At 42.0% G+C, this 27,658-nt stretch overlaps 1 protein-coding gene across 1 annotated transcript in view; it reads left to right on the top strand.

Annotated features, from left to right (window-relative positions):
* The first annotated feature begins 8,906 nt into the window (after positions 1 to 8,906).
* The window catches only part of pitpnc1a (phosphatidylinositol transfer protein cytoplasmic 1a), a 36,661-nt gene continuing 17,909 nt past the window's right edge, over positions 8,907 to 27,658 (top strand). Inside the window, exon 1 of the mRNA XM_086133706.1 lies at positions 8,907 to 9,295. Within this exon, the coding sequence (XP_085989832.1) occupies positions 9,248 to 9,295 (48 nt within the window). The 5' untranslated portion in view covers positions 8,907 to 9,247. The remainder of the gene's footprint in view (positions 9,296 to 27,658) is intronic.

The following is a 27,658-nucleotide window of genomic DNA, read 5'->3' as shown; positions in this document are numbered from 1 at the left end:
ATGGAAGAAATACATGTTACAATTAGATTATTGCACAATAAATGACAGTTGTGCATAATGTAAAAAACTAAGAATAAAGAATAAAAATGATGGTCATTTAACTTTTAACTGCATCCTCATTGTTTTTTGCCCTCTTTAGTCCATGTTCTCTCTCAGAAGTGGTTTTTGCCTGGTGTTTTGTAGTATTAGCTAGCAGCGCCTCAATAACACGCAAGCACAAACTGACCTGACACCACGCATGGGCGAACAAACGTGTGCGCTAGCAATGGGAAAGACGGGAAAGCAATAGGGAGAACACAAATTGTCAGTTTTGTTTTTTTCCAAGACCTAAAAAGAAATATAACTTCACAAACTCAACTGAAGTGGTGAAAACGTGACTCGAAAGACTGTCTGATTCTGCCTGAAACATTACATAGCCAGCTATCACTCAGTGGAGCTGCTGCAGGTGAAGGACTTTGCCCAGCTACAAAGACAACAAAGTGGTTAGGATGCGGAGATGGATGCTATCGCCCCCACCGCATGCACGCACGCACCATCATCGCCATCACCACCACCCACCTGCCGACGCTCTGCATGACAACTCGGCACATGCAAATGTCATTTCAGAGCCAATTTGAATTGCAAAGCGGAAAGTCAACGTTACATATACAGCGCTCGCTCGCGCGAAAGCTTGCTATTTGAGAGAACGTCAAGGTGTATTTGTCACCGTCTGCGAAAATGCATCCAAAATAAGGAAATGAAGGGCTAATTGACCTGCACATCAGGTGCTCCCAATGAGATTTGGCATCTCTTTTTCTAATGCCGGAGAAAGAGGGCCGCACTCTACTGAAATCAGTTGCGTGGCTCCATCCGCTTTCAATATGCACCGCACACAAAGTTGTTTATTGGCTTTTGGACATTTTTTTTTTAAACGCAGGCTGGCTGAAGCTTTCATCAGAAAATCGAGACTTATTGAGTCCAGTTATGAAACGCTTCTCTATCAATGATGCCGGTAACGCGTAAGAAAGTAACAGGTTACTTGAACTAATCTATATTTCACAGTAACGACAATGTGTCGCGTTACAAGATCACAATTAAAAATGATGATAACCAGCTCACAGAAAACTTGGTGTCGCTTACCATTCAGTCACTAGGTGGTTTTAGTGTTGATAACTGCCTCTTGGGTCCAGGAGTGAGTGTCGTTTTGCAACACTCCAATAGGAATCACATATTTTTCAATCATGGTTTGCCCTGGCGTGTTTTTGTGGAACAGAACTAATGATTAAGAAATAATAAAATGCAGGAGGAGCCCCCTTTCACAGATAGACATGTCAAACAACCGTACATTGCAAAATACATGAGATGGGGCAACTATCGTATTTACAGCTCGAAGTGAATCATTCTGGGACTTCACAATTTGCATTCCCACCTGGGAAAGTGACATCACGTTTTGCCCCATGTCACATTTTGACCACAGGCAAGGAACAATGGAGGAAGAAGAGAGATTTACGTTTTCAAGCTAGAAACCCTGTCACTATTATGAGCTTGTGTCAGCTCAAGAGAATACGGTGTATACGCTGTGCTTTCAACAAAGTTTGATCTAGCTTCATAAACCCGACCAGGATATCAAAGAAAAAAAGCAAAACAATGCCCCCACCAAAAAATGTGTGGATCGCAAAACGTTCAAACTGAAAGAGGACCCACAATGCTTTGTGACTCTATGATATATGTAAGACGGATTTATGTCAAGTGAAGTCTTGAAAGACAATTTTTGGGGGGGTATAAAAACATGTTGGCGTTTATGTTGAGTAAAAGCCATAACAACGTTTTAATAAAAAATAATTGCTTATGTTAAGCCAAAAAGGTTGTCTTTATTTTTACTTTAAAAAAGAAACTGGTTATCAGTTTTACCTTAAGCGGGGCTGCCTTCATCTGTTGAATTTAACTAAATTGTAACTTTAAAAATCAATGACTGAGTACCTTTACTAAGTTACTTTTAAAGTCACACGTCTGTAAAATAAAGTTTCTTTTTAAGGTAACAGTAGAAACACTGTCTGTATTATACTGTCCCCCGTTGGCCACATCGTGCACACCAGAAGGAGCGGCACATTCTGTACATTCATTTTGTCCCTTGGCATGTTTTTAGAAAGTGCAATATTTTTTTAGGGCTATTCTTGAGGAGGCTGAAACCGCCTTTCCATTCAATCCAATGTGCCCTAATAATTGCGTGGCCAAGTAACTGTCCATTTCCCTCGCGGCAACAAAAGTGCACGTTCAACTTTAAAGGTCACGACCACCTCAGTGACAACCAATCAGAACCTTTTTTTTTGTTCACTATCGGAGAACAAAAAGCTCTCGAATCCTGCTGTGCTCTCCGTGTTTGCAGTCGGCTCGACTCATATTAGGGGAAGGAACTTTCCCTTTCAACAAGATGCGGGCAGCATGGGGCGTTAACTCATTGCCCTTGAGGATTCTTTTAATTAACCCTTTGCTTCTACTCTGCTTCAAACGCACCTCTCACTTGTTTGCTACTAGTGCCTTTTTCGTGCACATTTCCTGATCAGACTTTTGATTAGATGTCACACTGTTGCTCATTAAGGCCTCCCTTTAAGTTTGAGTGCAGGCTCCATAACTGGACGGAGCCAACCGTTAGCATGTACGTTTAGACACATTGTGTGTCACAGAAAACTTTCAAAACGTTTAAAAGTAAAGGGAAGAAAATAAAATTGTGAAAAAATTGTTGACCAATGCTGTAGATTGCAAATTTCTCCATTGTGGGACAAATAAAGGTTTTCTTATCTTATCTTATTATCCATGAATTTTTGAGATCACCACTTTACAAAACAAAACAAAACCAAAAGTATAATGAAGCACAAGATTATTCCTGGACGAATGTATGTCACAAGTCAAAAGCTTCCTTTCTAATTATATGTAATATATATATTTATTTGTAATTACAAGTGACACGTGACGTTTGCAATGCGAATCCAAGGGCACTGTGACGTCAATTTCAATCAGCAGCAGGAAGTGAAGCAGAATTATAAAATTAATTATTTTTTAAAAATGCAGCCTGAAAACATATTTGACAACATATTTTTAATAGTAATCGTTCTTCACAGAGGATAAAGAAAATATGCCAGTGATTATTGTTCTATTGTCTGTTTACATGTGCTGCTCAACCGTTTCTGCTCAAATATCCACCGCACTTTTCTTCAGCATCAGCATTAAACGAGTAGACTTTCAATGCTAAGCTATGTGGTTGCCTTAAATGCAGAATATGTCATCTCTCTTTGATGGTGAACTTCAACTGGGACTGGCAGCCTCTTTTTAGAACAAGCGTACCCAAATTCTATGCGCCGAAGTGCTGCTCTGAACTAAGCGATGTACAGCAACCACTGTCGCCATAGTGACGTGAAGGCAGCGGCTTAGAGGGGCAAAGAATTGGGCTGGGGGGAGAGAAGGGATGATAAGCGCACCCAAATGTGTGATGACCACTGTGACGCTTTGTGTTAGACGTTTCACACGCGCACACGCAACTGAACCAAAAACATTTCTCTCTCGTCCGCGTGACAAACATCACACCATCACACTTGCGTTACTGAGCAGTTGTCATTTAATCTGCAAGTGGAACTGAAAGCTGAGCCTCAAGATGGGATAGCCTCAAAAAAAAAGAAAGAAAAAGAAAAATAATGAAAGGGGGGAAAAAAAGCAATCACTCTCGACTGACAGTAAACTGAGATTTGCTAATCCATTATGCAGGAGACAATCTTCGGAGGTCCGATAACTCGCTCCACTGCAAAACGAGCCGCTTCCAAACTCATCTGTTCAACTTCCCTTCCTGCATGTTTGGAAATCAAAGAGGTGGGTTGCATCGCCATGGTAACGGCGCGGACGGCAGCAAGTCAGATGCCACTTGGTCGCTTGATTTTCTTGGCAGGCTTTTTATGAAATATTGATCTTGCATATTTTGGACCGGAGATAACGTTTCCGAGTTGGAGCTCTAGCAGTTGATTGGTGCGGATTGGCGACCTTGAGTTTTTGCCCCCACTTCGTCATGTACTTGATACATAAAAAAAGAATTGGATCCCATCTCAAATCTGGGATGCTGATTGGCTCAACCATGCAAGTTCCGCCCCCACCCCTTTGCTGAATAACAAAACCTGTTTGTGTGAGAGGTCAGACGTTTCTTGTGTGAGTGGGAGGTCTTTTAGTGCTGATTTTTGGTGTGAGTTTTTGGGTGTTTGAGAGGTCTTTCAGATATGAGTGTAGGAGTGTGTTTTTTGGAGTGAGTGAATTTCTTTCTGAAAGTCAGATGTCTTTTTGGTGATTTGAGTTTTTTATAGTGACTGTGAGGATTTTTTTTCCTAATGTGTGCAAGTTTTTTCAGGAGTTGGGGCGGTGGTGTAGATTTGTGTGTGTGTGGGGGGGGGGGTTCAGTTTGCGTGATTTTTCACAGCATGAGAGGTGTTTGGCAAGTGTGAAGTTTCTTGGATGAGTGCGAGAAAATTTTGGAGTGAGTGAGAGGTTTTTGATTTGTGTGCAAGAGGTGTGTTGATGAGTTCTGTTTTCATGACGGTGAGTTTTTAGGAATGTGAGTTATTTTTAAGCATGAAATAATTTTCGTTTTTGTATAATTTGTGAGTTTTTGTTGAATGTGAGCATGTGCATATGTGTGTGTGTGTGTGTGTGTGTGTGTGTGTGTGTGTGTGTGTGTGTGTGTGTGTTCACATGCTTTTATGTCTTTGTTAGGATGCACACTCGACATAATGGCTGTCAAGTTGCACACAAAAAAAATCCCCCCTGCTTGGTCTTCTGTCTCTCTCTTTTTGTGCGTGCACTCGCGGCCAACAACGAAATACTCTAAAGCAGCCATGACAACCCAAAGGCGCTTTCCACACACTGGCTGTCAAGTGTTACTTTGGGAAAAAATGTTTCCCGCCTCCTCGCTCTTCTTATAGTTTCTGTGTGACGTGCATACACTCGCGGCCCACAACGAGGCACTCTAAAGCAGCTATAACAATGCATGTGACACCATCCTGGCCACACACCCCCAAAAACGGAAACATACAGTATTTCTACAATTAAGTACTACTTACAGTAGCTCTCGGGCTTGCTTTCCACAGTCGCCCGAATAGTGTGACATCAAGTGAAACAAAAACCACACACCTCACACACAAACCTCTTCCCATGGATGTCATGCCATTATTAAGCCGATCGGGCCACATCCACCTTTAGCCAGTCACCCCCCCCCCCCCCCCTCCCGCCTCCTCCCTCTTTTTGCCTGATGCCACCAATAAGGCAGGCCCCTTATTAATTTAGTCTCGTCTGCTATGGAACGTGCTGAGAGACGAGGCGCTTTCTGCACGGTAACAGAGCGGCGGCGGGGAAGTGACGGACGTTAAAGGCCAGCTAATGATGTGGAGAGGCGTGGAAGGCAGGTCTCTTAGCAACAGCTTCTCCTCGCCGCCACCAGCCGGAACACACGCTGTTTGTTTGTGTGCTCAGCTGTGTGACAGCCGATCGGAATGTGCCGGCCAAACTGTACCAGGTATCATCGGGAAGAGGGGGCGGGTGGCGGTGGGGTACGCCGTCCAATTACAGGTGTTGCCTTGCAGTAACTAAGGAAGTCATGCAAGATATCTATTTGTCGCACTATAATTTGCCGTCTGTGTGGGAGTCAGATGATCAAAACTATCAATTAAATCTAGCGAGGCGTTAATGTGCGATAAGCTTAATTGGTTTTTTTGCAGCACATGCTCACCCAGCTGCACAGTAATCATTTCGGAATAATTCAGCTTTATTTTATTAATTCAGCAAGTGTGCCTAACTCATTTTTTTCTTGCTAAAATCTCCTCAGTATAAACATATAGGTATATATATATTTTTTTTTAATACATATTATATATATAAAATATATTTCCGTTTTTGCGTGATTTTTTTGGGTGTATATGGGCGAGTGGTTAACACGTCGACCTCACAGTGCAGAGGTACAATTCCAGCTCCTGCCTCCCTGTGTGGAGTTTGCATGTTCTCCCTGGGCCTGCATGGGTTTTCTCTGGGTACTCCGGTTTCCTCCCACATTCTGAAAATATGCATGGCAGGCTGATTGAACTCTGAACCCCGCGCCCCTTGTTAGGATGAAGCGGTTCAGAAATTGTAATATATATATAGGGAGAGAGAGAGAGAGAGAGAACATTTCTTTTTATGGGGAAAAAAATCTGACCTTTTCTTCTACTTATGAAAACAACGTGTATGAGACCTTAACATTTGCACAACTAAAGGATCCATCAGCTACAGTCAACTCTTTGCGAGAGCATAGCGCCCTCATGCGTCCAGATCTGCAAAATGGCAATTACAGCTGCCAGAAATCTGTCCTGAGTTTGCACAATACAGTAGTTTTAGCCCTTACGTTTTATGATCACGTTTTAAAACCGTTTCATTCAGCTAAAGGTTTCTTTTTATCATGATTATACACATTTGGTCCGTCATCTGTGCAACAGCCAATGTTCGAATTTTAATTCTGGCCTCTATGTGTGGAGTTTGTATGGTTCTCTGGCGCTTGGGTGAGATGTTCCTCCCAAGTCCGAATGCATTTTCTTACACAAGGTCACTGGGTTGAGAAACTAAGAAACAAAAGGTATTAAAGTTCTGAACTATTTGGTTTGGAAATGTTTCAGACAGAAAGTTGGGAGATAAAATTCAAGCTACCAGACAATTCATAACATCTAAATGATAAATGAACCAAAAAAAGTGATGCAAATCGTTTCTTGCCCTGCTTCACGCATCTGAATTTTGCCCAATTTTACTGCCACTTCCCCTCTTGACTTGATGATTTTTTTCAATGCATTGAAATTTTGCAAGATAAATGAAACATAACCATTTCTATCATCCTCATCTCATTTGTGTCAAGTGCAACAACACAACTTTTATTTGATTTGAAAGGCATAGCCTACCAAACTGTTATGTTGCAATCTATTATTAAAACTAATTACTTGCTTCCTTAATATGATTGGTTGAGTGGCTCGCTCAGGGGTGAAGATGACACGCGCGCGCGCGCGCGCACACACACCACCAGCACTCACTGTGTACATTTCAACCTCGAGGGAAATAACAAATTTGGACGTTATAGTGGTAGTTTGTTGTAACCATTTCTAATAAAATGGCCGCCAACTACGATGTATAACACAGTTTGAACATTTGTTAATAAAAAAATAAATAAAAAAGAAGAAATAATTCAGTAACTGTACATGATAGTACAGTTCGGCAGTTCCAATTTACAGCTGCTGTTGAACACATCTCACATCCAGACACTCAGAAGCAAACTAACCAGCCGAGCAAACTTCACCTGCAGATGCCGCACACTAGGCCACGCCCCTTGAATGCACACATCCAAAATATGAATACAGTATACAAATACTACAGTACGTATAGTCCTGTACATTAACGATGAAACCAGTTTAGTTCTTTCCATGCTTGTTCAATATGGTTTTATACAAAATGGCTATTTTTCTTTCTCAAAAATCACATAAAATTGTGTGGGGGGGTTGCGTGGCCTGGAGTGAATTAATAGCATTCCACTTATATTCTACTAATTTATTGTTGTTGTTTTCTACAATCTACTGTGTTGTGTGCGGCTATACTATGTTGTGGTATCTTATCCGAGCTGATTTTACTTCATCTTATTTTAAACGGTCTCTCGGAGGGACGAGTAAGACAAGGAGAGAAATGCAAACTGTTTTTAAATTATGAGATATTAAATTTGAGTAAATTGGTGGAACATGTTTTTCGTGTTCTTTCAAGCTTGTCTTACACTGAAGAACAAACAGCTCTGTAGTGACATCTGCCATTGAAAAAAACTGCATGCACTAGTTACTTAAAGGATTGATGGGACATGAATCTGTTTTTACTACCATACATTTCAAATATGTCAGTATTAATATTTAATATTAACAAGCATATACAGTACTTGTTTCCAGAATTGTACAAAGAAAAGGTTGTGGTGTCAAGCATACATACATCAATTGGCTTTTTTTCACGGATTCGTTTGCCACTGCTGTGTTAAGCTATTATGGAAAAATAAACTTTGCATCGAACCTAACATTTAGTACAAATGAGATTTTCAACCTTCCGTGTAAGAGAACATCTGTAATTTGATTAATATTGAGATGGATATGAAACCTTGAAGGTTATTGCGGTCTGTAATTTCGAATGAGTTCTTACTTTAATGGATGACATACACTACGAATCCGTTTTGAAATGCATCCGGCTTCGAGGCTTGCTTTTTTTAACATACAGTAAAGTGAATTATGACGAAATTTCAGGACCAAGGTCAGCTCCCTTTAGATACATTTCAAGCAGACGTGAGAAGACGCGTTATAACGTACATGAGTTCATTTTTATCAGCACTACGTTTTTGTTTTGAAGCACAGTACAAAAACACTAACACTACTGACGTATTTTTATTACGATTATTTTATTCAAGTATTCAGATGAAATGTAAAACTCCTCATTGTGTGACGAAATGTAAAACTCCTCAAAGCGTATTAAATGGGTTCATTTGTTGCGTTGTCATTTACGTTCTAATCCCGTTTATGACTTTTAAATCATTGAGGTCATGAATCCTACCAGCACTGATTCGAAAAAAAAAACCCTATCAAAATTTCCTGTCTCGGTTTCCAAAATACAACTATACTGGCAGTTTCACAAATCGACCACGAAGAAATTAACACAGATTTAAAGACGCACGTGCGGTAATTTTAGATACAAGGAAAAACGCTACTCTAAAACAAGATGCGTTCCCTTAGCGAGTGTTTAAAAGCAACATGATTATTTATTGTGAAAGTCTGATTTTTGTACTTCTTGTTCTGCCTTCCACACTCACTCCAACTTGACGGCGTCGCTTCAGCTCAGACCGCCGCGTTGTTTTGCTGCTCGGAGCTGCCGCGGACGCAGCGGAGGAGTGGACTTCATCAAACGGAGGGGTTGCGAGTCGCCGTTTGCTGATGCTCCTATAATTTGCAGTTCTGGAAGTTTTGGCCTCACTTTCAAACTTGCCACTCGGCGGATCTCCAGTGAGAGGACCATAAAAGTGAGCCGATGATTAGGGTGGCATCTGTGAACTTTGCAGCGTCTTTGGGAGCGGAGGAGAGCAAAAAAAATGGCTTTCGTTCCTCTCAATGAATGATTTCGACGGAAAGATTCACTTGAAGCTTGACGCGTCAGACGCAAGTGTGCTTTTAAACGGGAACAACATTTTACGCTCAAGACTATGTTGATGAAGGAGTACCGCATCTGCATGCCCCTCACCGTGGAGGAGGTAAGGCACATTTTTTTTGGAATTAGCCACTAAAGCTTCACCTTACTTTTTTTTTTTGATTGATACTCATTAAAAAACACTGATATCTCAAATCATCTGTTCCGCAGCATTGCAAAACAACGCCCCCCCACCCAAAAAATGTGATTGTGCTTTCTTTAATGAGAAAAACAGCACCCTATACTTTGTCTGACTTAAGAAAACATACGCTAATGACATAATCGAGTTGAATTATAAAGAATTACACAGTTTGTGCTTCTTGATTTAATACTTTCAATTAATTTATTGTGCTGCTCCTTCTGGTGTGCCAACCTTGGCCACCAGGGGTGGTATAATACAGTCATAGGCAAACAAAGAGTCACTGTGCAATAAATATCATTTATCGCAGAGGATGAAGAATGTATGACTGTGAATACCGCCCACGTTTAAACGAGTTGCTTATACGAGTTGCCTAAATGGTTCTCGGACCCGTCATTCGCATGTCAATGCTATTTTCTATTTTCGTCAGCATCAAGCGAGCAGGGGCAATTCTAAGCCAAAGCTATTTAAATTATGCCGTGTAACTCTCTTGAGTTTTATGTTTTGTTTGACAGTGAAAGAGCATTTTTTATTTAATCTTTCCGAAATCCATCTGACAAACAACTACTTGTTGTGAAGTGAGTTGAGTCGCCGCCACCGTAGAGCGCTTGTAACAAGTCGAGGCAAAAAAATTCGTCCGAACAACAGCTTGTATCTCAAAACTCGTTCGTCAGGTCACTTGTATGTCAAGGCAGTTAAGTATACACCTACGATGGTTCACTTCATGTTCAGAAGGGATTTGGTGGTGGGCAAAACGCTTGTACTATCTGTTAAGGCTAAAGAAAAATGTTGACATTTGGTGACGATTAAAATCACAGGAACAAATGCACTTCAGAAATGTGAAGGAGACACCCCTGATTTGCTTTAGTGGGCCATCTGAAACAATGTGTCGGGCCAGATTTGGCCCCTAAACCTTGAGTTGGACACTCGCCTCTTGTGTTCATTTGGAGATTGTGAGGCAGCTGGCACCAGGGGGGGGCTACTATCCTCTTTAACTCCTCTGTCTTGGCTTTAGGCTACGTACGATGAGAGGAGGGTTGTGCTCAACATCAGCAGTGTAAGAATTGTTGGGTTCAATTGTAGCTTTCAGCTGCATCGAATCATTTGGACTGACTGCATTGTGGTGACATGACGTCTGCTCACCCAAGTTACTAATTTGATGTGTGAGTGAAGCAATGCTGATGAAACGGGCTGGTTTTGAACTAAAGCCTCATCATCAAAATCCACACAAATGAACACGTGTTCCCGTACGATGGTTCAGATGAGATTTGTTTCTATTTTGAGGTGATGCTCGATCTAGAAAACAGAAATGAATCCATTGGGTCAAGTATAAACACTAAAGATACTACCAAGATGGTGCCAAAGCAATACTTTTATATAAAATAAAGCTTCGGCCTGACGATATAAAAATGCCTCTGTAGTGATTCCGTAGTATCGAATGAGAGAACGACTGCTTTTGGAATCATTCATTCCCTACTCCCTAACAATCACCATGATAATGAAGAGGATGATGACGGTGATATTGACGACGAATTTCACTGTTGCCTGAAAATGAAATCCCTGTTTTGTCTAAGAGGGTCCGACGTTAACGGTGGCCCGCTAGCCTGGGACCAGCACAGTTCACTGATGCCTGCATGACAATGCCACCGATATGAATTCTGTCAATTAATACGATGACATCAACACATTCTTGCTTTTTAAATGTCTAATCTTCGATATTTTGAGGTTGATCCACTTAAATTTACGGTGTGCATTCAATCATTCAATGATGCAATGTGCACTACGCACTCACGTGCGTTCTGGCTTTTTCACTATTTCATCCACAGGTAGGGCCCATAAATATAATTTTAAATTTCTTTAAGTGTCGTTTTGAATGCAGGCAGGCGCCACTTCCGGCAGGGCCACAAACCACCACTTGACTCATCAAGCCACAACCCAAAAAATGCTTCATGGCAGACTCTGTCTGCCAGTGTTTTATTGCGCGCTGGACCGGCCTGAAGGTTTTAACGGTTTATGGCTCGAGGTAACCTTCCACCTTATGGAATCATTGCGTCTAGCGTGTTGCCATAGTGGCTCATGAAGTCGTTAGCTTGAAATCGCATCGTTGCCGTGCTCTTTGCGAGACCCATCTACTTTGTTTTATTGTCTTTATATTGGCTGCAGTTTGAAATTGAATTCGTCCATACTTTGGCCCCTCTCCCCGAAGTCTATTGATCCTCATCTTGCTTAATGGTGACGTTTTAAAGCCTTAAGTGGTTTCTCCTACTTCTATGTTTGGAATTAATGGGAGACTACTTTTTCACATTGCGACTTGAAGCCCTCTAAGTTTCACTCAAGCCAAAGTGGGAGACACAGCAGTTCTCAGAGCAGCTGAAGGCAAACACAATTAAAGTTGAGATTTTTGCTGACAGTTTTTTGACCTAAAAAAAAGGGCATGTGCTATCTTGAAATGTTTACTCGAATTGATCATTTTTGATAGGTTAGCTCATTTTCTCCGGGTACCTGCTTCTTCCCGCATTACAAAAACACATATTTTATGCATACTTGAAGGCACAAATTTTTTCTGTGTGAATGGTGGTTTGACTGGCTGGCAATTGGGTGAGTGCTACTGCGTTAGTCATTGCCCTTCCTGCTAAATTTGGTATCAATCGGATGAACTGCCAAGAAGTTTTTATCGTTGAATGGAGGCTAAAATGCCGCTTGAAATGAAACTGGCTGACTTCCTGTATCTTTCCAGCCATGGCTTCTTGAGCCTTTTTTTTTGTGGGTCATCATATAACACCTCCGCCAAATTTCATGTCGCCAAATAAAACGTGCTTCGGGGGCTGAATTTTCAACAATTCAAGAGATGAGTTTGGTGTTTTATGGTGAGTCACCACCACCCACATGCAATGTTGAAAACAGTTTAGCGTTGTCAATCCATCTAGTACATAACATTTTGAGAATGTTGCGTGTGAAGGACCGTTAAAAAATAAATAAAAAAACAGATTTGACCCTAAACTGTCCACTTTAAACCAAAATGGCAGATACCCATCTTTTCTTGTACTAGCGTTAACATTGTGTTGAACAAACAAGATAGTTTTGTCAAAGCAGGTAACAAGAAAACAAGGTACAAGTCACGTGTTCCATGTGTTTGGTAGGTAAACATTTTCAAAATTGTTTTAAAATACAACTAATTGATTGAACACTTTATTATTCAGTCTTGCCATAGTTGATTAAGGAAATGCAGCCAATCCCTTGTTATAAGTATTTCCTGGGGTAAATGTTTTTTTTAAATGGCTTATTGAAGGTAAATGGTTTCAAAACAAAAACGGTCCATCCGTTTTCCGTGGGGCGCATGCTGAGTCATCACAAATCAGAGACTTGCTGAAGCCCCCCGCCCCCTTCTCCTAAATGCGAGGTGGTGCGCTTTGTAAAAGCAGCTGAATGCGCCTCTGTCACTATCAGCCTTCAAACAGCCCTTCGCCTTAATACGCTTTTTAAATGGAAGCACTGCGGGCAATCGGGAGAATGTCAACAGCCGCAAAACAAATTAGGGTCATTCTTATACTTTGTATTGTGGTCGTGACGATTATGTTCGGACTCATGTTGTACAGCAGCTTGTCGTCTTAAGGTCGGGTTTTGTTTTATGTGTCGCGTGCATGCGTATGCCACAGATGCTGCGTTATCTCGTTGAATTTGTTTTGCTCTGATTAACCAATGAGAGAACAAGAAAAATCGAGGGACAGCACTCTGGCCGGCCCTATGAGGAGGAATTTGAAATCTAATTGTTTGGGGGGGGGGGGGGGGGGGGTCCATTGGAAATGTAGTGGAAAAGTTCAATGGGCCAACCAACGGTAGCAACATTGAGAATTGGATGGGAAAAAAAAATCACAAGCAGTGTAACTGTGACCGGTAGTAGAATTTTCTGTTTGGATTGTAAATGTACAGTGGATGTAAAAAGTCAACACACCCCCTGTTCAAAAGCCATTTTATTCCATCCATTTTCTGATCCGCTTATCCTCACAAGGGTTGCCATTTTATTGTCAAAAAAAATAAATAGATAAACCATTTCAAAACCTTTTCAACCACTTACGTGACCAATAACCTGCACTGCTCAACTGAAGGAAAAATGGAAGCAATGTGGTTGTACAAATGTACGCACCCTCTTATAATCATTTTCATTTCATATCACAATCATATCACATTTTCAGGGGCATGTTAAATGGGAGCACGCCGAATAAGCCAAAATCGAGTTCAGCTGTTCCAACAGGCTTTCCCTGGCACTGACTGCAAATTTTGAACTGTGTTTTTTAGAATTACCAGACATTATATTTACTCTTTCTTGTTGTGGTCGTAATGATATGAAGCATTTTGCAATGTTGTATTCCAGCAGGTGACATCATCTTGTCCTGTAAGGTCAGTTTTGTTTTTATTTATCCTGTGTTTGTGTGTGTGTGTGTCCATATGTAGATGCTCCATGTTTCGGCCGCGACCCAAAAGGTTGCGTTACTCTCTCCCACTGTGTTTTGGCTCAGCAGCCTGACTAATGAGAGTTCTTATTGTTCGCGCAGGAGGTCACGAAGCTCGTGGCCTGTAGCGCGCGCACACACACACACACACACACACATGCAGAGCAGATGGATACAGTGTTGATAGGCCAGATGTCACAGGATAAGGCATTTGGGAGGCGACATGTGCACGTCAATAAGGTGGTGGATGACTTGAGGGTGACTCAAGTCAGCAGAATTTGCTTGTGTTTTCGCACAAGAGCATTTTTTTCCCTCAATCCCATCCAGCTTCCTCTGTAATTAAACAGACGCTAGTCAAAGAGCCTTTTGAGATGGTTGAGAGCTTTGATTTGATTTCCACCACTGGCATAATCATCTCCCTTCCCGGGTGAATAGACGAGTAAATGAGCTGCGAGGTAAGAGCGAAAGCAGATCGCTTTCAATACAATCTTGATTTAAGAGTGTAAAAAAAATTAATAATAAAATTGCAGTTTAGTCGACAAATCGACCTGTACAGCCCTTAGTGATACAGTCAACATCATTCACACAATCATTTTGGGGACATGCAGCGATTATAAAAAAAAAAAAGTCTTGTATGTTCAAACGTCAAGTAAAAAAATGGAGAAAAAAAAAAAGAAACCGGCCGGGATAGATCATTTGAACTTTTTCTCATATCTTCTGATTCGTTCTAATTATATAATAACCTGACCACTTGAGAAGGAATTTGCTTTCTGGCTATTGCAGAGTGACTTATTTGTATTGACTCTTTTCCCATCAAACCGTTTATATGATGTTACACCAAGAAGCTTTTTTTTTTTCCATTTTAAAAACTCCTCTTGTAGAATTACCCGTTTTTTTTTGCCAATTGTTCTCTCTGTGTTGTAAAGTTAAACACTATAGGATAAAATATTGTAAACAGTCAAATGCTCAAATTCATATCTTTAATGTTCTAATCATAAAGGGACCAAAAAGAAATTGGCCGATGAATCGGTTAATCAGAATTAATTAAGTAAACGGACCCGCAGCATCAGAGCCCGCCAGTGGTTGCTGCCAACAGCAAGCGAGCAGTTTCGCCACATTACATTATTTGGAGCGCATCCATGTTTCATGGCCTTTGATCAAAATTCTTGTTTTGCTTCCTAGCGCTCGCGCAGTCCGGATGCTCAATCACAGCACTTTTCATTTGTCCTCTCACACCAAGAAACAGCTATTCCAGCGCTCGTGCTTTTTCGCTCTCTAATGATTTATTCAATGCCCCTTTAATCCCCCGAATTGGTGAACATCCTTCCTTTACGGAGAAACAACAAGTAATTAATGCAGTACAATTTGTCTCTCGGCTGCGGAATGATTCATTTTAATGGTGTTTTTGTGTTATCTGATGCTCCTTTTTTTGCGAGCTGGGAAGCTCCCACAACCACGGCGTGATTACATATGCGCTGTTGATACGTGCAATCACGCCTGTAGTTTCTGATGCTCCGTTTTGATGAATTTCAAATCCTTTTCGAAACGCCCTCAACCGTTGTATGTTTTCCTGGGTCGGACCTTGCAAGTGAGCGATGGCAAACTACAAAGAAATTATTTAAGACGCATCGATGAATTATTTGTATGCTTCTCAAACAGAGAAGAGTGACAAAAACAGCACTGCCTTGAGATAAGAATTTGTTTGCCGACAACGCTCATATTTCAAATCACCTTTGTCCACTAACATGAATGCAAATGCCATTAATCCGTTCCAGCCTCCCCCCCAAAAAATGCTAAACAAACTTTAACGCTAAGATATGTGGTGTTTATTCTCTGTGTTTGAGAGTAAACTTCCACTTGGAGCTGCAATAAACATCTTTTAGCTCAATTAATTGTTTACTATCTTCCAAACTGTTGCTTATGACCTGCGCTGAGTTCACCGCCACCATACAGTGCTCAATTCTCATGTTTTTGCCCACAAGTCAATGCAAAAAAATAAAAAATAAAAAAGTGTTCAGTACCTGTAGATTGGAAAAACATGTCAGGGTACCACTATACCTTCACTTGTTCTTAGCTATGGAGTGTGAGTACCGATCTGTGAGCGGCGCAGGCATGTCAGCGCTACAATATCACGTGAATGTCAGACGCAAAGGGTCAACTCATGTTCTATTAATACCAGAGGGCTGACGACTTAATTTAAAGACGGCAGATTTTGGTCAGGTGACTGAATAGAAAGTGGCCGCATCATCGTGACGCATGCGAAGCATTTTAACAAGTGCACTTGAACAGCCACTCGAACCCACAACGCGACAAACAAACAACAACAAACAAAAAAAACAAAAAGATGGGTATAAGGAGGTGAAAATTAAATGAATAAATTTGGGTTGTTGGGTGATCAAAATTGGTCATGTCTATAACTCAGCGTAAAAAAAAATCTTTTGAGTTCTGCGCTCAAGTACATTCAGTATGTACTTTTTTTTGTACTTAAACTGAAGCAATAGAATCAAATCAGCACTTTGACTCTTACCGGCCGTTTTTTTTTAACACAAGTATCTAAGCAGTTCCACTGACGGACAAAGTGTGAGTACCTTTGCCTGATGAACACACGCACATTGCATCTGGAGAGGGCGTGGCGCTGGTTCACCAATAAGTCACGGAAGCTCATTTTGGTGCAGACCATCCATTTCAAATTCATCAATTCCCTCTTGTGGATGACCCCCAAGAATTCCCTGCAGTTTATTTGGAAGAATGAGCTTAATAAACGCAAGTCGAGTCACGACAGCTGGTACGTTTGTCTCTCCTGAATTAAAAAAATGAATCAATAACACTGCAGGGTGCTAATCACAAATAAAAGAGACCGTCCTTGTGTTTTGAGGACCCTAAAGTTGCTGCTGATGTTTCGCTTCAATGAACATTGTAGTCATATGGCGCTTGCTATTGCTCTGACCCGCTCTGCCCTGGCCTTTATTACGTACCTTCCAAATGTTCTGACATTCACAGCAGATATTAGCACCTTAGCTGTGCAGGCACGCTCACCGGGGGAGTTTTCAATTGGCCCCCCTCTTACTCACTGAATGTGTGCTCATGCAGCTGTGAAGACAACACTGCATTCATCCCTCACACACGCACACACACAAGGGCTGACACACTGCAAATAAATCCCACACGGGCCAGTCATGAATAAATCAACACTGCTGTGATATCGGAAATCTCAGGATTCATTTGAAATCTGCCATTTGTTGCTGGGGTTTTTTTTTGTTAACACCACCACGGGACATATTTCCCTTGAGAAGGGTTTCTGTAACATTTGCGATCGATTCCTAAGATCTTGAAATGTTCATTATCACTGATCTTGTTCTGGCTTCGCTTCTTTTGGGTCTGAGCAGTGTGAAAGCTAGCAGTAAGGATGAGGTTGCTTGGGAGGGTGTGTGCTACAGCATGGAATAATGATCTGCCAAAGCTAAAGCTCACCTCCATCATCCCATCAGACATGTTGAGGACGCCAAAAGCCGTTTGCCTGTCAGATAAAACGCCTGAGGAAACACAACCAGTTTAAGGGAATCCCACATTGCTTTTGGGGTGCAGGGGGGAAGGATGGGCATCGACAGTAAAGGGGAAGAAAGAGACAATTGGAGGACACTACACGCTACACATTTGTCTGCTCATCCTCCCCTGAGTCGTTTAGAGTTTGAAAAACACTTCACACACCAAAATCAAGGGAATATAACACGCACTGACAAAAGTGGTTGTTGAATTGGCTCAATTATATATCATCAAGTGGTTGCACAAGATAACATCACCTGGGTCCAGATGATGAGGCGGGGTACACCCACAACTGTTTGCCAGCCAATCACCATTTGGAATAACCGAATACCATATCATGTAAAAAATATTACAATGTGGGCGGCCCGGTGGTCCAGTGGCTAGCGCATCGACCTCACAGTGCAGAGGTACCGGGTTCAATTCCAGCTCCGGCCTCCCTGTGTGGAGTTTGCATGTTCTCCCCGGGCCTGCGTGGGTTTTCTCTGGGTACTCCGGTTTCCTTCCACATTCCCAAAACATGCAGGGCAGGTTGATTGAACACTCAATTGTCCTTAGGTGTGAGTATGAGTGTGAATGGTTGTTCGTCTCTGTGTGCCCTGCGATTGGCTGGCAACCGGTTCAGGGTGTCCCCCCGCCTACTGCCTGAAGACAGCTGGAATAGGCTACAGCACGCCCCCGCGACCCATGTGAGGATAAAGTGGATCGGAAAATGAATGAATGAATGAAATATTACCCAATTATACTGTATATGTACCCAAAATGTCTCCAAAGACTGATTAGTTTAAAAGAGTCTGCCGAAACTGAAGGGTAGGTATCGGGGGCTGAAGCCTCAAAAGACGGTGGAGGAGACACAGGTGGCTAAACATGGCACAGTAACGTCAGCAACAGGAAGTCAAACAGACAACACTGGACAGGAGACTCTTAATAATGTACCGTCACCTCAAGCTGCACTTTGTCTTAACACGGCGCCTAAACGGGATGCGATAGCGGGCACAGAGAATAGAAGCGAGGCAACCAGACGTATGGGACAGGTGGTGGCAGGGATGCGGCGTGGGGGGCGGCAGCTGGCAGTGTCACAGCGTGCGTCGATCGCAATGTATCAGGACGCATCGGGCGCTCTGATACGTGTTTTGTGAAGTGCCGTTCATCACCACTCATCTCTTTGGATCTGCCATTGAAGGTTTATTTTTGTTCCCGGGCGCCCGCAGTTGTGCTAATCGGCCCTTATGCCGCAGACGTGAATACAAATCAACAACAGTGGAAGTAAGGTGTGTGGTTTGTTTGTTTTTCATTAAGATGATAGACAGCGTTGTGGGCTGTGGATTTGGTAACCATCTCTTAATACGTCACAACTAAGGAAAGTACCGATATGATGCAAAAACGCAATATGACAGCACATATCTGTAGCAAGTCACAATCCCTATATTGCATAACATGACAAAAAGATTTTTTTTAAACATCATACTTGGAAGTCCAACCATCTACTGCCAACGACGACAATATTCATCAATACGTTATTCAACCAGTATACGTGGAAAGGGCTCTCACCCGGCTTGTCGGTGAACTTCAGATTTGTAAACCACTGTAGTGAAGACAAATGCCAATGATGGCAGAGTTGAATGACTTGAAGATCAGCACAGTGTTTGAGTCGTACAGCAAATAAATTGTTTTATCTAAAGTCATTTCTGGGGTGTCACAAAAGTAAAAAATATAAGCGTTCTCCTCTTTTTGGTCAGTGACTGGTTGGTTTTGGTGAAACCGACTCATTTTCCACTGCTGATTATCAAAGAACGGAAAAAGCTGGAAACCACTTTTCTTTTTTATAGGTTAGCTTAATTAAGTGCTTGTGTCACAGACACAATATTCTGTGGGTCTGGAAAGATCAGTCGGAATGCTCTAAGGCAGGGGTCCTCAACCTTTTTTGCCCCACGGACCGGTTTATGTCAGACAATATTTTCAGGGACCGGCATTTAAGGTGTGGCGGATTAATACAACAAAATAAAATGGTATGAGCTGCATGAAAACGGGGGTGTTTTCGAAATATAATAATAAACAAGGAGCGTCTAATCTGGCCACAACACCCTGATCGCTATGGTAATGTTTTATGCCTTCAAAATACGATGCAACACAAATTCAACTCGCCACAATGCTGAATCAGTGCGAGCGCCGAGCTTGATTTTCTGCAAGCGGGCGGTCCCATCTCGGGGTAAGAGGAGACAATGACACCTCAAGTGTGTGGTTTATGTCCAGTCTACTTCGTAATTTTGTTTTAGTCGCCGTTGCTGCACACAGGTAGGATGTCGGAAATAGCAACGGTGCCATTGTGGCGATCTCAGAGTATTCAGCCATAACTTTAATCCAGTTGTCTCAAACGTACTTTTAAGGCCGCCGTCATTTGCGATCTCCAGCAGTTTTGTTTTTTTTTACTCATTTTGCGAGCTCCAGCATTTTGTTTTTAGCGTAATCGGTCGCGTGACGGAGAAGCGTGGCTTGACGTGTGTCAAGCGTGACACAGACGGATGTAACGGAGAATCCGGTAATTTTTCAAAATAAAACATCTTTCGTATTCCTAGATAAATAAAACGGAATTAAGGCAAGTTCTTTCTGTGTGGCCCGGTACCAAATGCCCTGCGGACCGGTGGTTGGGGACCCCTGCTCTAAGATGACTTGCAACATTAAAAAGCAAATGTCAAGTGACTGGTTTTACGCGCTAAACACTAACAATGGTTTTCCAATTTAAAATACGAATTACAAACAAGTATACAAAGCTTGGATTTTTTTTTTTTAAATGCAAACCATTGTTGCATCCGAGTGGAAGAAGCAATTTAATTGTCGACAACCGCCACTAATGAGACACTCAAATTTGAATGTGTGCCAATGTGCAAGTGGGAGTTGGTAAATTACTTTTTCATTAGAATGAAATGAACTTTTTCTTTGTCAGAAATGGTGCTGAATTAAATTTTCTCCTGGACTTTAGGAATATTTGACTTGGATGTAACCATTTCTTACCCTTTTATTACATCTTGTAGATGCTTTGGGATTTGCAGATCAGTTGCAGACCAAACATGTATGCCGAAGATGAAAATGACACTTCCTTACAAAATCAAAGCGCTAGATTTGACGTGTTAAGTCAATGCGCGACATGCTCCTGTGAAAGGTTGACATTGCAATTGTAATGAAGTCCTTTCACAACAGCACCTAATCACATGCAAAAGTGCATCTGTGCCAAATGACGTGCCACCAGAGATGGCCAGTGAACAAAATATTATTTTAATGGCGTAAATAGAAAATGGAATTTTACAGGGCCCTTGTCGCTCTGCTTGTTGCAATATATACAGTATATATATATATGATTATAATGAATGGTCGTGACACCATAAAGTTCAGTGAAGTGTGAAGTACAGTATGGTGCCGTGTGGACTGCAGTGTCCCTGGTTGCTATAGCAACAACCCACAACTGATGGAGAGATCTCCTTGAAGATGAAGTGTGCTTGTCTGCGCGTGTGCCGTGTGCACCTGTGCATACAAAATGGAAGGTCAATGAGTGTCACTTATTTGCTACCCTGCCTGAGTCTTTTAAATGAGGATGGCCAAAAAAAAAAAAAAAAAAAGGCAGAAAATGTCATCTGTGATGCATACAGTACATTCCGTGTACCACTTGTTCAATTATTTATGTGTTCAACTAAGACTGCAGCAATACTGTTAATAACATTCACACGCTTGTAAATGTGGAGAAAAGCATTTCCTGTACGTCTGATCGAGCGATGAAAGAAAACTGAAAACAAGAATCGACTCGCTTGCTTCGATCTTTCACTCAATTTGCTTTCGGTCTCTGTTTTGTGATACACAATGAACTAAAGTATTGGGCCCTGGCTATTAGGGGTTCTACAGACAAGTCAATTAGCGGACTAGATGACTTTATTAAAAAACTGAAATGAAGCTGTCACCTTAAGTGATTTAAATTGTCTTGGATTTGTCAATCTGCAGCTTGTGGGAAGTGAGAGAGAATTCCCGTTGGGCCAAGTTGTGCAATGCCTACTGGCGCTTGCACTGGCCGCCCTCCAAGTTTTGTGTACGTCGCACTAGACACGGGCACTAACGTGATGACAACAATTTTTTTCATGTGTCTCTGAAAGTGAAACGCACAACGCAGCAATCTCCCGCTTCGCCGGGTATGTCTTGTCGAAAAGGCACAGGTGGATGGATAAGTGCAGCGTTCAGGGCCATATAAATTTGTTGACCAATGTAGTTGCCAGAAACTCCATCACAGACTAGCGTTGGCATATCCGAAGCGCGCCGTGATGTGAAATGTGGCTTCCAACATGTAGCCAATAAAAAAAGTATTAAAAAGAATCAACCAAGAGACGGGTCGAAAGACTCCTAAATTGACGGCGCTTGCAAATCAAGGTGCTACTGTGCCTGTGTACGTGTGAAAGTTCTTTGCACGGCCAGCCCCCAGACTGATCAACAAAGTGTTGCGTAATCCTCACGTGTCTACTTGTGTGCCTTCTACGAGTCCCCTCACATGCCTCCAACGAGCAGAAAAGCTCTCACAAGGATGAACACTTGCCGTTGCGTCTTCTACCCTCCCGTTTTTCTGCTTTCTCTGCTTTCCCGACTCATTCCTTGCCATCTGTCTCCATCTGAGCAGAAGACGCAAGACGAACACCGTGTGCTCCTGATGCATAATAAATCAGATGGGGCTCCCCCCCCAGGCAGGCTGAAATTCAACTTGTAGCAAAACACCCCAGAGAGCGGCACCTCGGGTAGTCGTTGGCGGGGCTTATGTAACTCGCCGAGCGTCTTGTTTATCAAGACGCTCAATGAGCCTTGCAAAGATGTAGTCACCTGCTTCGTGGCTTGCAGGCTTCCCGAAATGGAAATCAGAAATTCCACAGAGCGCAAATGTGGAGGCTCACCGCTAGTTACAGTCGGTGTGAATGTAAAATCGCAACACCTCTTTGTCATGATGTGCCCCGTTTCTGAGCGTGCTCTTGGAGGGTCGAAAAGAAGAAAATGCTGGGACAAAGGAAATCACGATGGATGATTGACTGATTGTGCTTAGGAGAAAGATGTTGAAAAACTTTGATTCTACCTTTTCTGCCATTCGCAAAGAAATTATCCATCCAAATAAAGGAGGTTGAAGAAGTGTCTTTTGTCACTCGAAGAGAGGAGGAGGAAGACAAATAGTCAAATCCTCTTATGTAATGGCTCCCCAATCTGCCTGTTCCCTCTGCAGCACTTAAACTTTTGCTACGCTCACAGTCCTTCTGATCTTCTCTACTTCAACCCCCTCCCATGCAGTCTTCTCCCCCGACTTTCGAGTGGGCCACCCAGTGTGCCGCGAGGCAGGAAGTTACAAAAAAAAAGGGGCGGGGGGGAATAGCCGATATGAGGATCCGTAGTGAGTGATCTTGACGTTATGCAATGGGTGGTTGGTTGAGTGACCTCAGACACTGCAGCGATGCAGGATGAAAACACGACAGGAGGATGAACCTCCATCTGCAAGGATTGGCGTACATCGGCAGTATATATAGAGTGGTGCCTTGAAAGGGGAAAAAATGGATCGACATAATATTGTACTTTATAAACACATAATCATGACATCATTAAATAATATTCAAGAGTTCAGAAGTTTTTGGCACACTGACAAAAGTATACTATTAAATGAGACATCTCAACTCCTCTCAGCTCATTAGTACAGCACTGAGTTAAGTTTAGAGGATAAAGAATATATGACTGTGGGTAATGTTATATCGTCTGTCTACATGTCTTGCTGCAATGTTTGTGTTCAATCTGTTGCTTAAAGGGTTGGGGTTCAGTGTAGGCGTGCAACGAATAATCGACAACTAATCAATTCATCGCTGTCATCACTGTTTGGAGAACAGTTAAAATGTTCAATTTAACATTTTAAAATCTCCTAATTTCAGTGTCTCAACTGTCAAATCTCACGGTTTCTGTCGTCATCCTAGGAAGCAGACTGATAATTTTCCCCTTTTATCATAATAACCCATTTGCAAACATGTGCCTTTATTTTAGAAAACAATGATCAACATTTTGGCAGATTTTCTGACACATTACAGATCAAACCCATAACAGAATCATAATATATTTCCATTTTTTGCACTGTCACTTTGAAATAATGTCATGTTTGTAAATTTAAGAAAATGAAATTAAAACATGTGTTCATCGATTATTATATAATCAATAGTTGCAGCCCGAATTCAGTGTCTTTTTTTTCCCATGGTGTGGGTCGTTCGTCTTTTCCTCACAATCCCAGCACAGACTTTCTACTACCTACTGCAACACATGCTCTGTTCATACCATTTGCATACATACATACTCCGAGTGTGAGGTGGCTACCGGTAATCTTATCCGACGTCCAACCCGTTGGCTTTTATTGTGCACAGAATGACAAGCTGAGATTCACCCCCTAATCGTTATCTTCTACACAAAAACTATGCTGATCTCAAATCCAAAGCGATTTACCATTGCCATCTACTGTTGGTCATGACAGTGATTTGCTCCCCCATGCACTGTCGACAACCTATACAGTCAGTATGTAATCTAAAAATAATTTTCATTCGCGTTTTGAGCAATCATCCTCTGTTTTGTCACCATCATTGCTTTGATGGAATGTATTTGAGCATCTTTTTTAATTCCAGCTTGATTAAAGGAAGAAACAGAGGTAATTAAAAAGGCCGTACCCCCCCTGGTGTCTACTCATCAGAGCTTCCCGTTTCCTCCTGAATAAAACAGCATCGCATTAGTGTTGACAGCTTTATTACACTTAGATTTATTTTGTAATCGAGTGTCTGAGCGAGGCGGTAAAATTAGGAAAGAAAACAGGCTGCTTGTCTCCTTGTGTACAGGCTGCCGGAGCCCTGCCGTTCCCTCCCGTCATCCTCCTCTAGCGCGCACGCGGCCCAATCACAACTGGATCAAACTATTCCAGGGAGCTTGGCTTTTTGCTGAATGGCGCAAATTCAGTCAGCCATGTGCTCGCTCTCGATAGCAGCAACATTTGGGGCTTGAGCTGAACCAGCAAAGGACACACACTGATGTTATTTGGCTGATGTCCTTGAGGAGAAAAGGGCCCGCTTGGGGGGAGGAGGTAGTCTGACATGGAATGAAGCTTCCTCATCAAGTCCAATTTACTATTGCCACGCGAATAAGAACTCGAAAGATAGCAAATTTCATGAGGCTGATTTTTTTCACAGTTTTGTGGTATAAATATACATAATTTTATATACTTCATTATCTGGTGGTAAAATAAGCATTTTCTATAAAACAATCAAAACTGTCGATAAATAAATAAATACAAGCAATAACTTAAAAATATCTATTCCAACAAATAAACAGTAATACAGTAATATTGGGTGATGGTTGGGAGGTGACCAATCAGAGCACGGTGTTCTGTAACCTGGATTTTGATTGGCTTGGCATCATTCTTTGCATCTCGCCCTGTCTATTTATTTCTGTTGCTGACAATCTTCTGCTCCACACTTCAGTCCGTTTCTCAGTAATAAAGTGAAAATGAGTGGGAGGAATCTTTACTTTGCAAGTCAATTTAGCGTGGGATCCTAAATCTTCTCCTTGCGGCCATAAAATTGCAGGGTAGAGCCCATTGCGTTCCGAGTAAAAAAATAAAAATAAAATGGTCTGGAAGCCTTGCCAACAGGTATTGCGCTTTTTTTTGTGAACACTTTGGCCTTCTCTATGCTCTCTGAGATCTCTTGTGTGTTGATTGATTTCAAATCTTTTCTCCAAAGATTTTCTCAATGAAGCCCATAATATCTTTCTTGTCCCTCACTGGCTTGCACACTTGGCTTCCTGTTATAAGCCCAGCTCACCATCCAAATAGATTTCTCCCCCATCTGTCACCCCTGAACCCGCCCCCCCCCCAAAAAAAAACTTGGATGCTTGCTCCTGTTTACAAATTTATTTATGGCAGCGGTCCTCTGTTGGAACCTTGAATCCCTCAACCCGCCTGGAGTACAATGTCGTTTATTACAACGTGAACCTACCCGCCTCTGCGTGATGGCTGATAGAGGCCATTAGTCATGTGTTATATAGTTTTGTTTTGTTTTTATGTTTGGAGTTATTTGTATTGCTCGTTGCTTTCATTACTTAAAAATAAAAAATAAAAAAGCCACAACATGAGTTTAGTGTTGGTCTGCTTTCATTCGATGCGCAGGTGGAGATGGGTCAAGCAATAATCCATTAGAAGAGCCCCTGACAAACACATTTGGGACTTTTTTAATAATCCCCTGTGAGACTGCATGTATATTTTTATGTTCTTCCGTAAGACATTTTAGAAGAGACAATCCATTAGATTATCCAAAACAATCTCAATGCGTGTTTTGATAACCGGGATACATATTAAGCGCTGCGGTTAGTTTTGATCGTTTTGGAAGTGGATTTTGGGCAAAATGGTTTGATGTGTCGGGGTAGGTTGGTCTACTTGGACAAAGCGCGCGGATGTATCATTTCCCGCAAAAGCCAAAAAGACGACACATGGGGAAGGCAAGAATTGTTTTCTTTGTGTCGTTAACGAAGGTAGTTTGTTCGCTTGCGGACGGTCAAATTATAAAACCAATTTCAACATATTCTTTTAGCCTTTAACTTGGCTCCTAGTCTAGTAGGGTTTTTAATTCGACATCTCTCACCCTCAACTCAGCAGTGACATTGCATGTTTTGGGGCTCTATTGTTAATCGTCCTGGTCACGGCATTCTGACTGAAATTTCAGGGTTCACAAAATGTTCTGCTTTATGTAAATGTAGAAACAACCAAATAGACGATTAGACGTAAGATCATCACAAAAAGAAGTTTGTCGCTACCTTATTTCTTTTTTTTTTAGTAATCAGCAGTGGAATATAGCTTGGATGACAAAAATAGAAGGTAAATATCACCACGGTAGCAATTTTAACCTTGACGAACTTTACACATTATTTGCACACATTAGTAGCAGTGGTATTTAGTCGTGTGTGCCCGCGTGCATCGTGCCATGCATGTGTGTATGAGAGGAAATGGCATTTTTTGTGACACTCTCTGTAGAGTTAACGTGACAAGACCTTCCTCTGCGCATTCCCATTAAAAATAACAAAAAAACGTAGTTGGCAACAATCGACGTAGGCGATACCCAGAGTCAAGTTACTAGCGTGGTCACAGAATGAATTCGACTCACCTACCTGCGAAATGTACCTAAGTGGAGTAATCAAGTATTTGTACTTCCCGACACGGAAATTGGCAGAAGCTATTTATCTCTTTGGTACAGTCACCTCTCTGAGCGTACAGCAGTAATTACATGTTAGCACTGTGCCCACGACTGTCTTCAGTACAGTAAGTGTGTGTGCACGCTGACACTAACACACTTCTTGGCTGCAGCATAATGACCAGCACTCCCTTCCTCAAGCCCCCCCGCCTGCTGTTGTGAGAAAACAGAGCGAAGACGACGCTTTGATCGCATAATAGTCTTTGTGTCTTTTGTCTTGACGTGTTCTTTTAGCACAATTTGGCACAGTGGAATCAGTGAGAGGTGGCAGTGGTTACGTTTGATGTTCCCGCGGCGGTTTGTGTGGCGTTTTAATTGAAAAACAAGTGTTCCGGCAGAGTGCTACATTTGACCGTAACCATAGCTACCATCACACTGTCCAATCATTTTAATCATCACAATGTCACAATGTCACAGCGTTTGTTTGCGGGCCCTCATTTGCATTTTCACTTGCCGCTTCTCAGAGTTTACACCTATAGATCTCAGCGCGCCAGTCGACCATAACGGTGCACTCGGTGTTGTGACACTAAAGACTCATTGTGCACTGAAGCGTAGGCGCATCTCACTTTTTTTCGGAGTTCGTTGTGGCGACACTCGCTTTTGGAAGCAGCATTATGGCTGCCTTTGCAGCATTTTTTTGCCCAGAATAACGAATCAGACATAAAAATACTGATGCCAAATGTGGCTGTAACAAAATTTTGCTCAGACCAACTCATGCTGATTGATAAAAGAAACAGCCCTATTTTTCAGATAGTTGAAGTGGGCCAGCAGACAGATTGGTAGTGAAGTAGGTATGAGGCGTTCATTTTATGATCGTGCCGATAGTAATACGTGTCCAGCTTATATCAATCTTGTCTCGGCTGTAAATGACAAGAAATCCAAATAGAGAGACGAGGGTATTTTGCTCAAGTGTGTCAGGGCAACATCTTGACTTGTTTGCATCATATCGTGAGGCTGACTAGTGCCTCTTGCATCTTCTCAGGGAAGATGCGAGAGATGAAAACACATTGAGTCTGCTC

Source organism: Hippocampus guttulatus, chromosome 16 (genome assembly GCF_054856545.1).
Source record: "Hippocampus guttulatus isolate MCC_2025c chromosome 16, RoL_Hgut_1.0, whole genome shotgun sequence".
In the NCBI taxonomy this organism is placed as follows: Eukaryota; Metazoa; Chordata; class Actinopteri; order Syngnathiformes; family Syngnathidae; genus Hippocampus; species Hippocampus guttulatus.
This window is presented reverse-complemented; position numbering and strand designations above follow the sequence as displayed.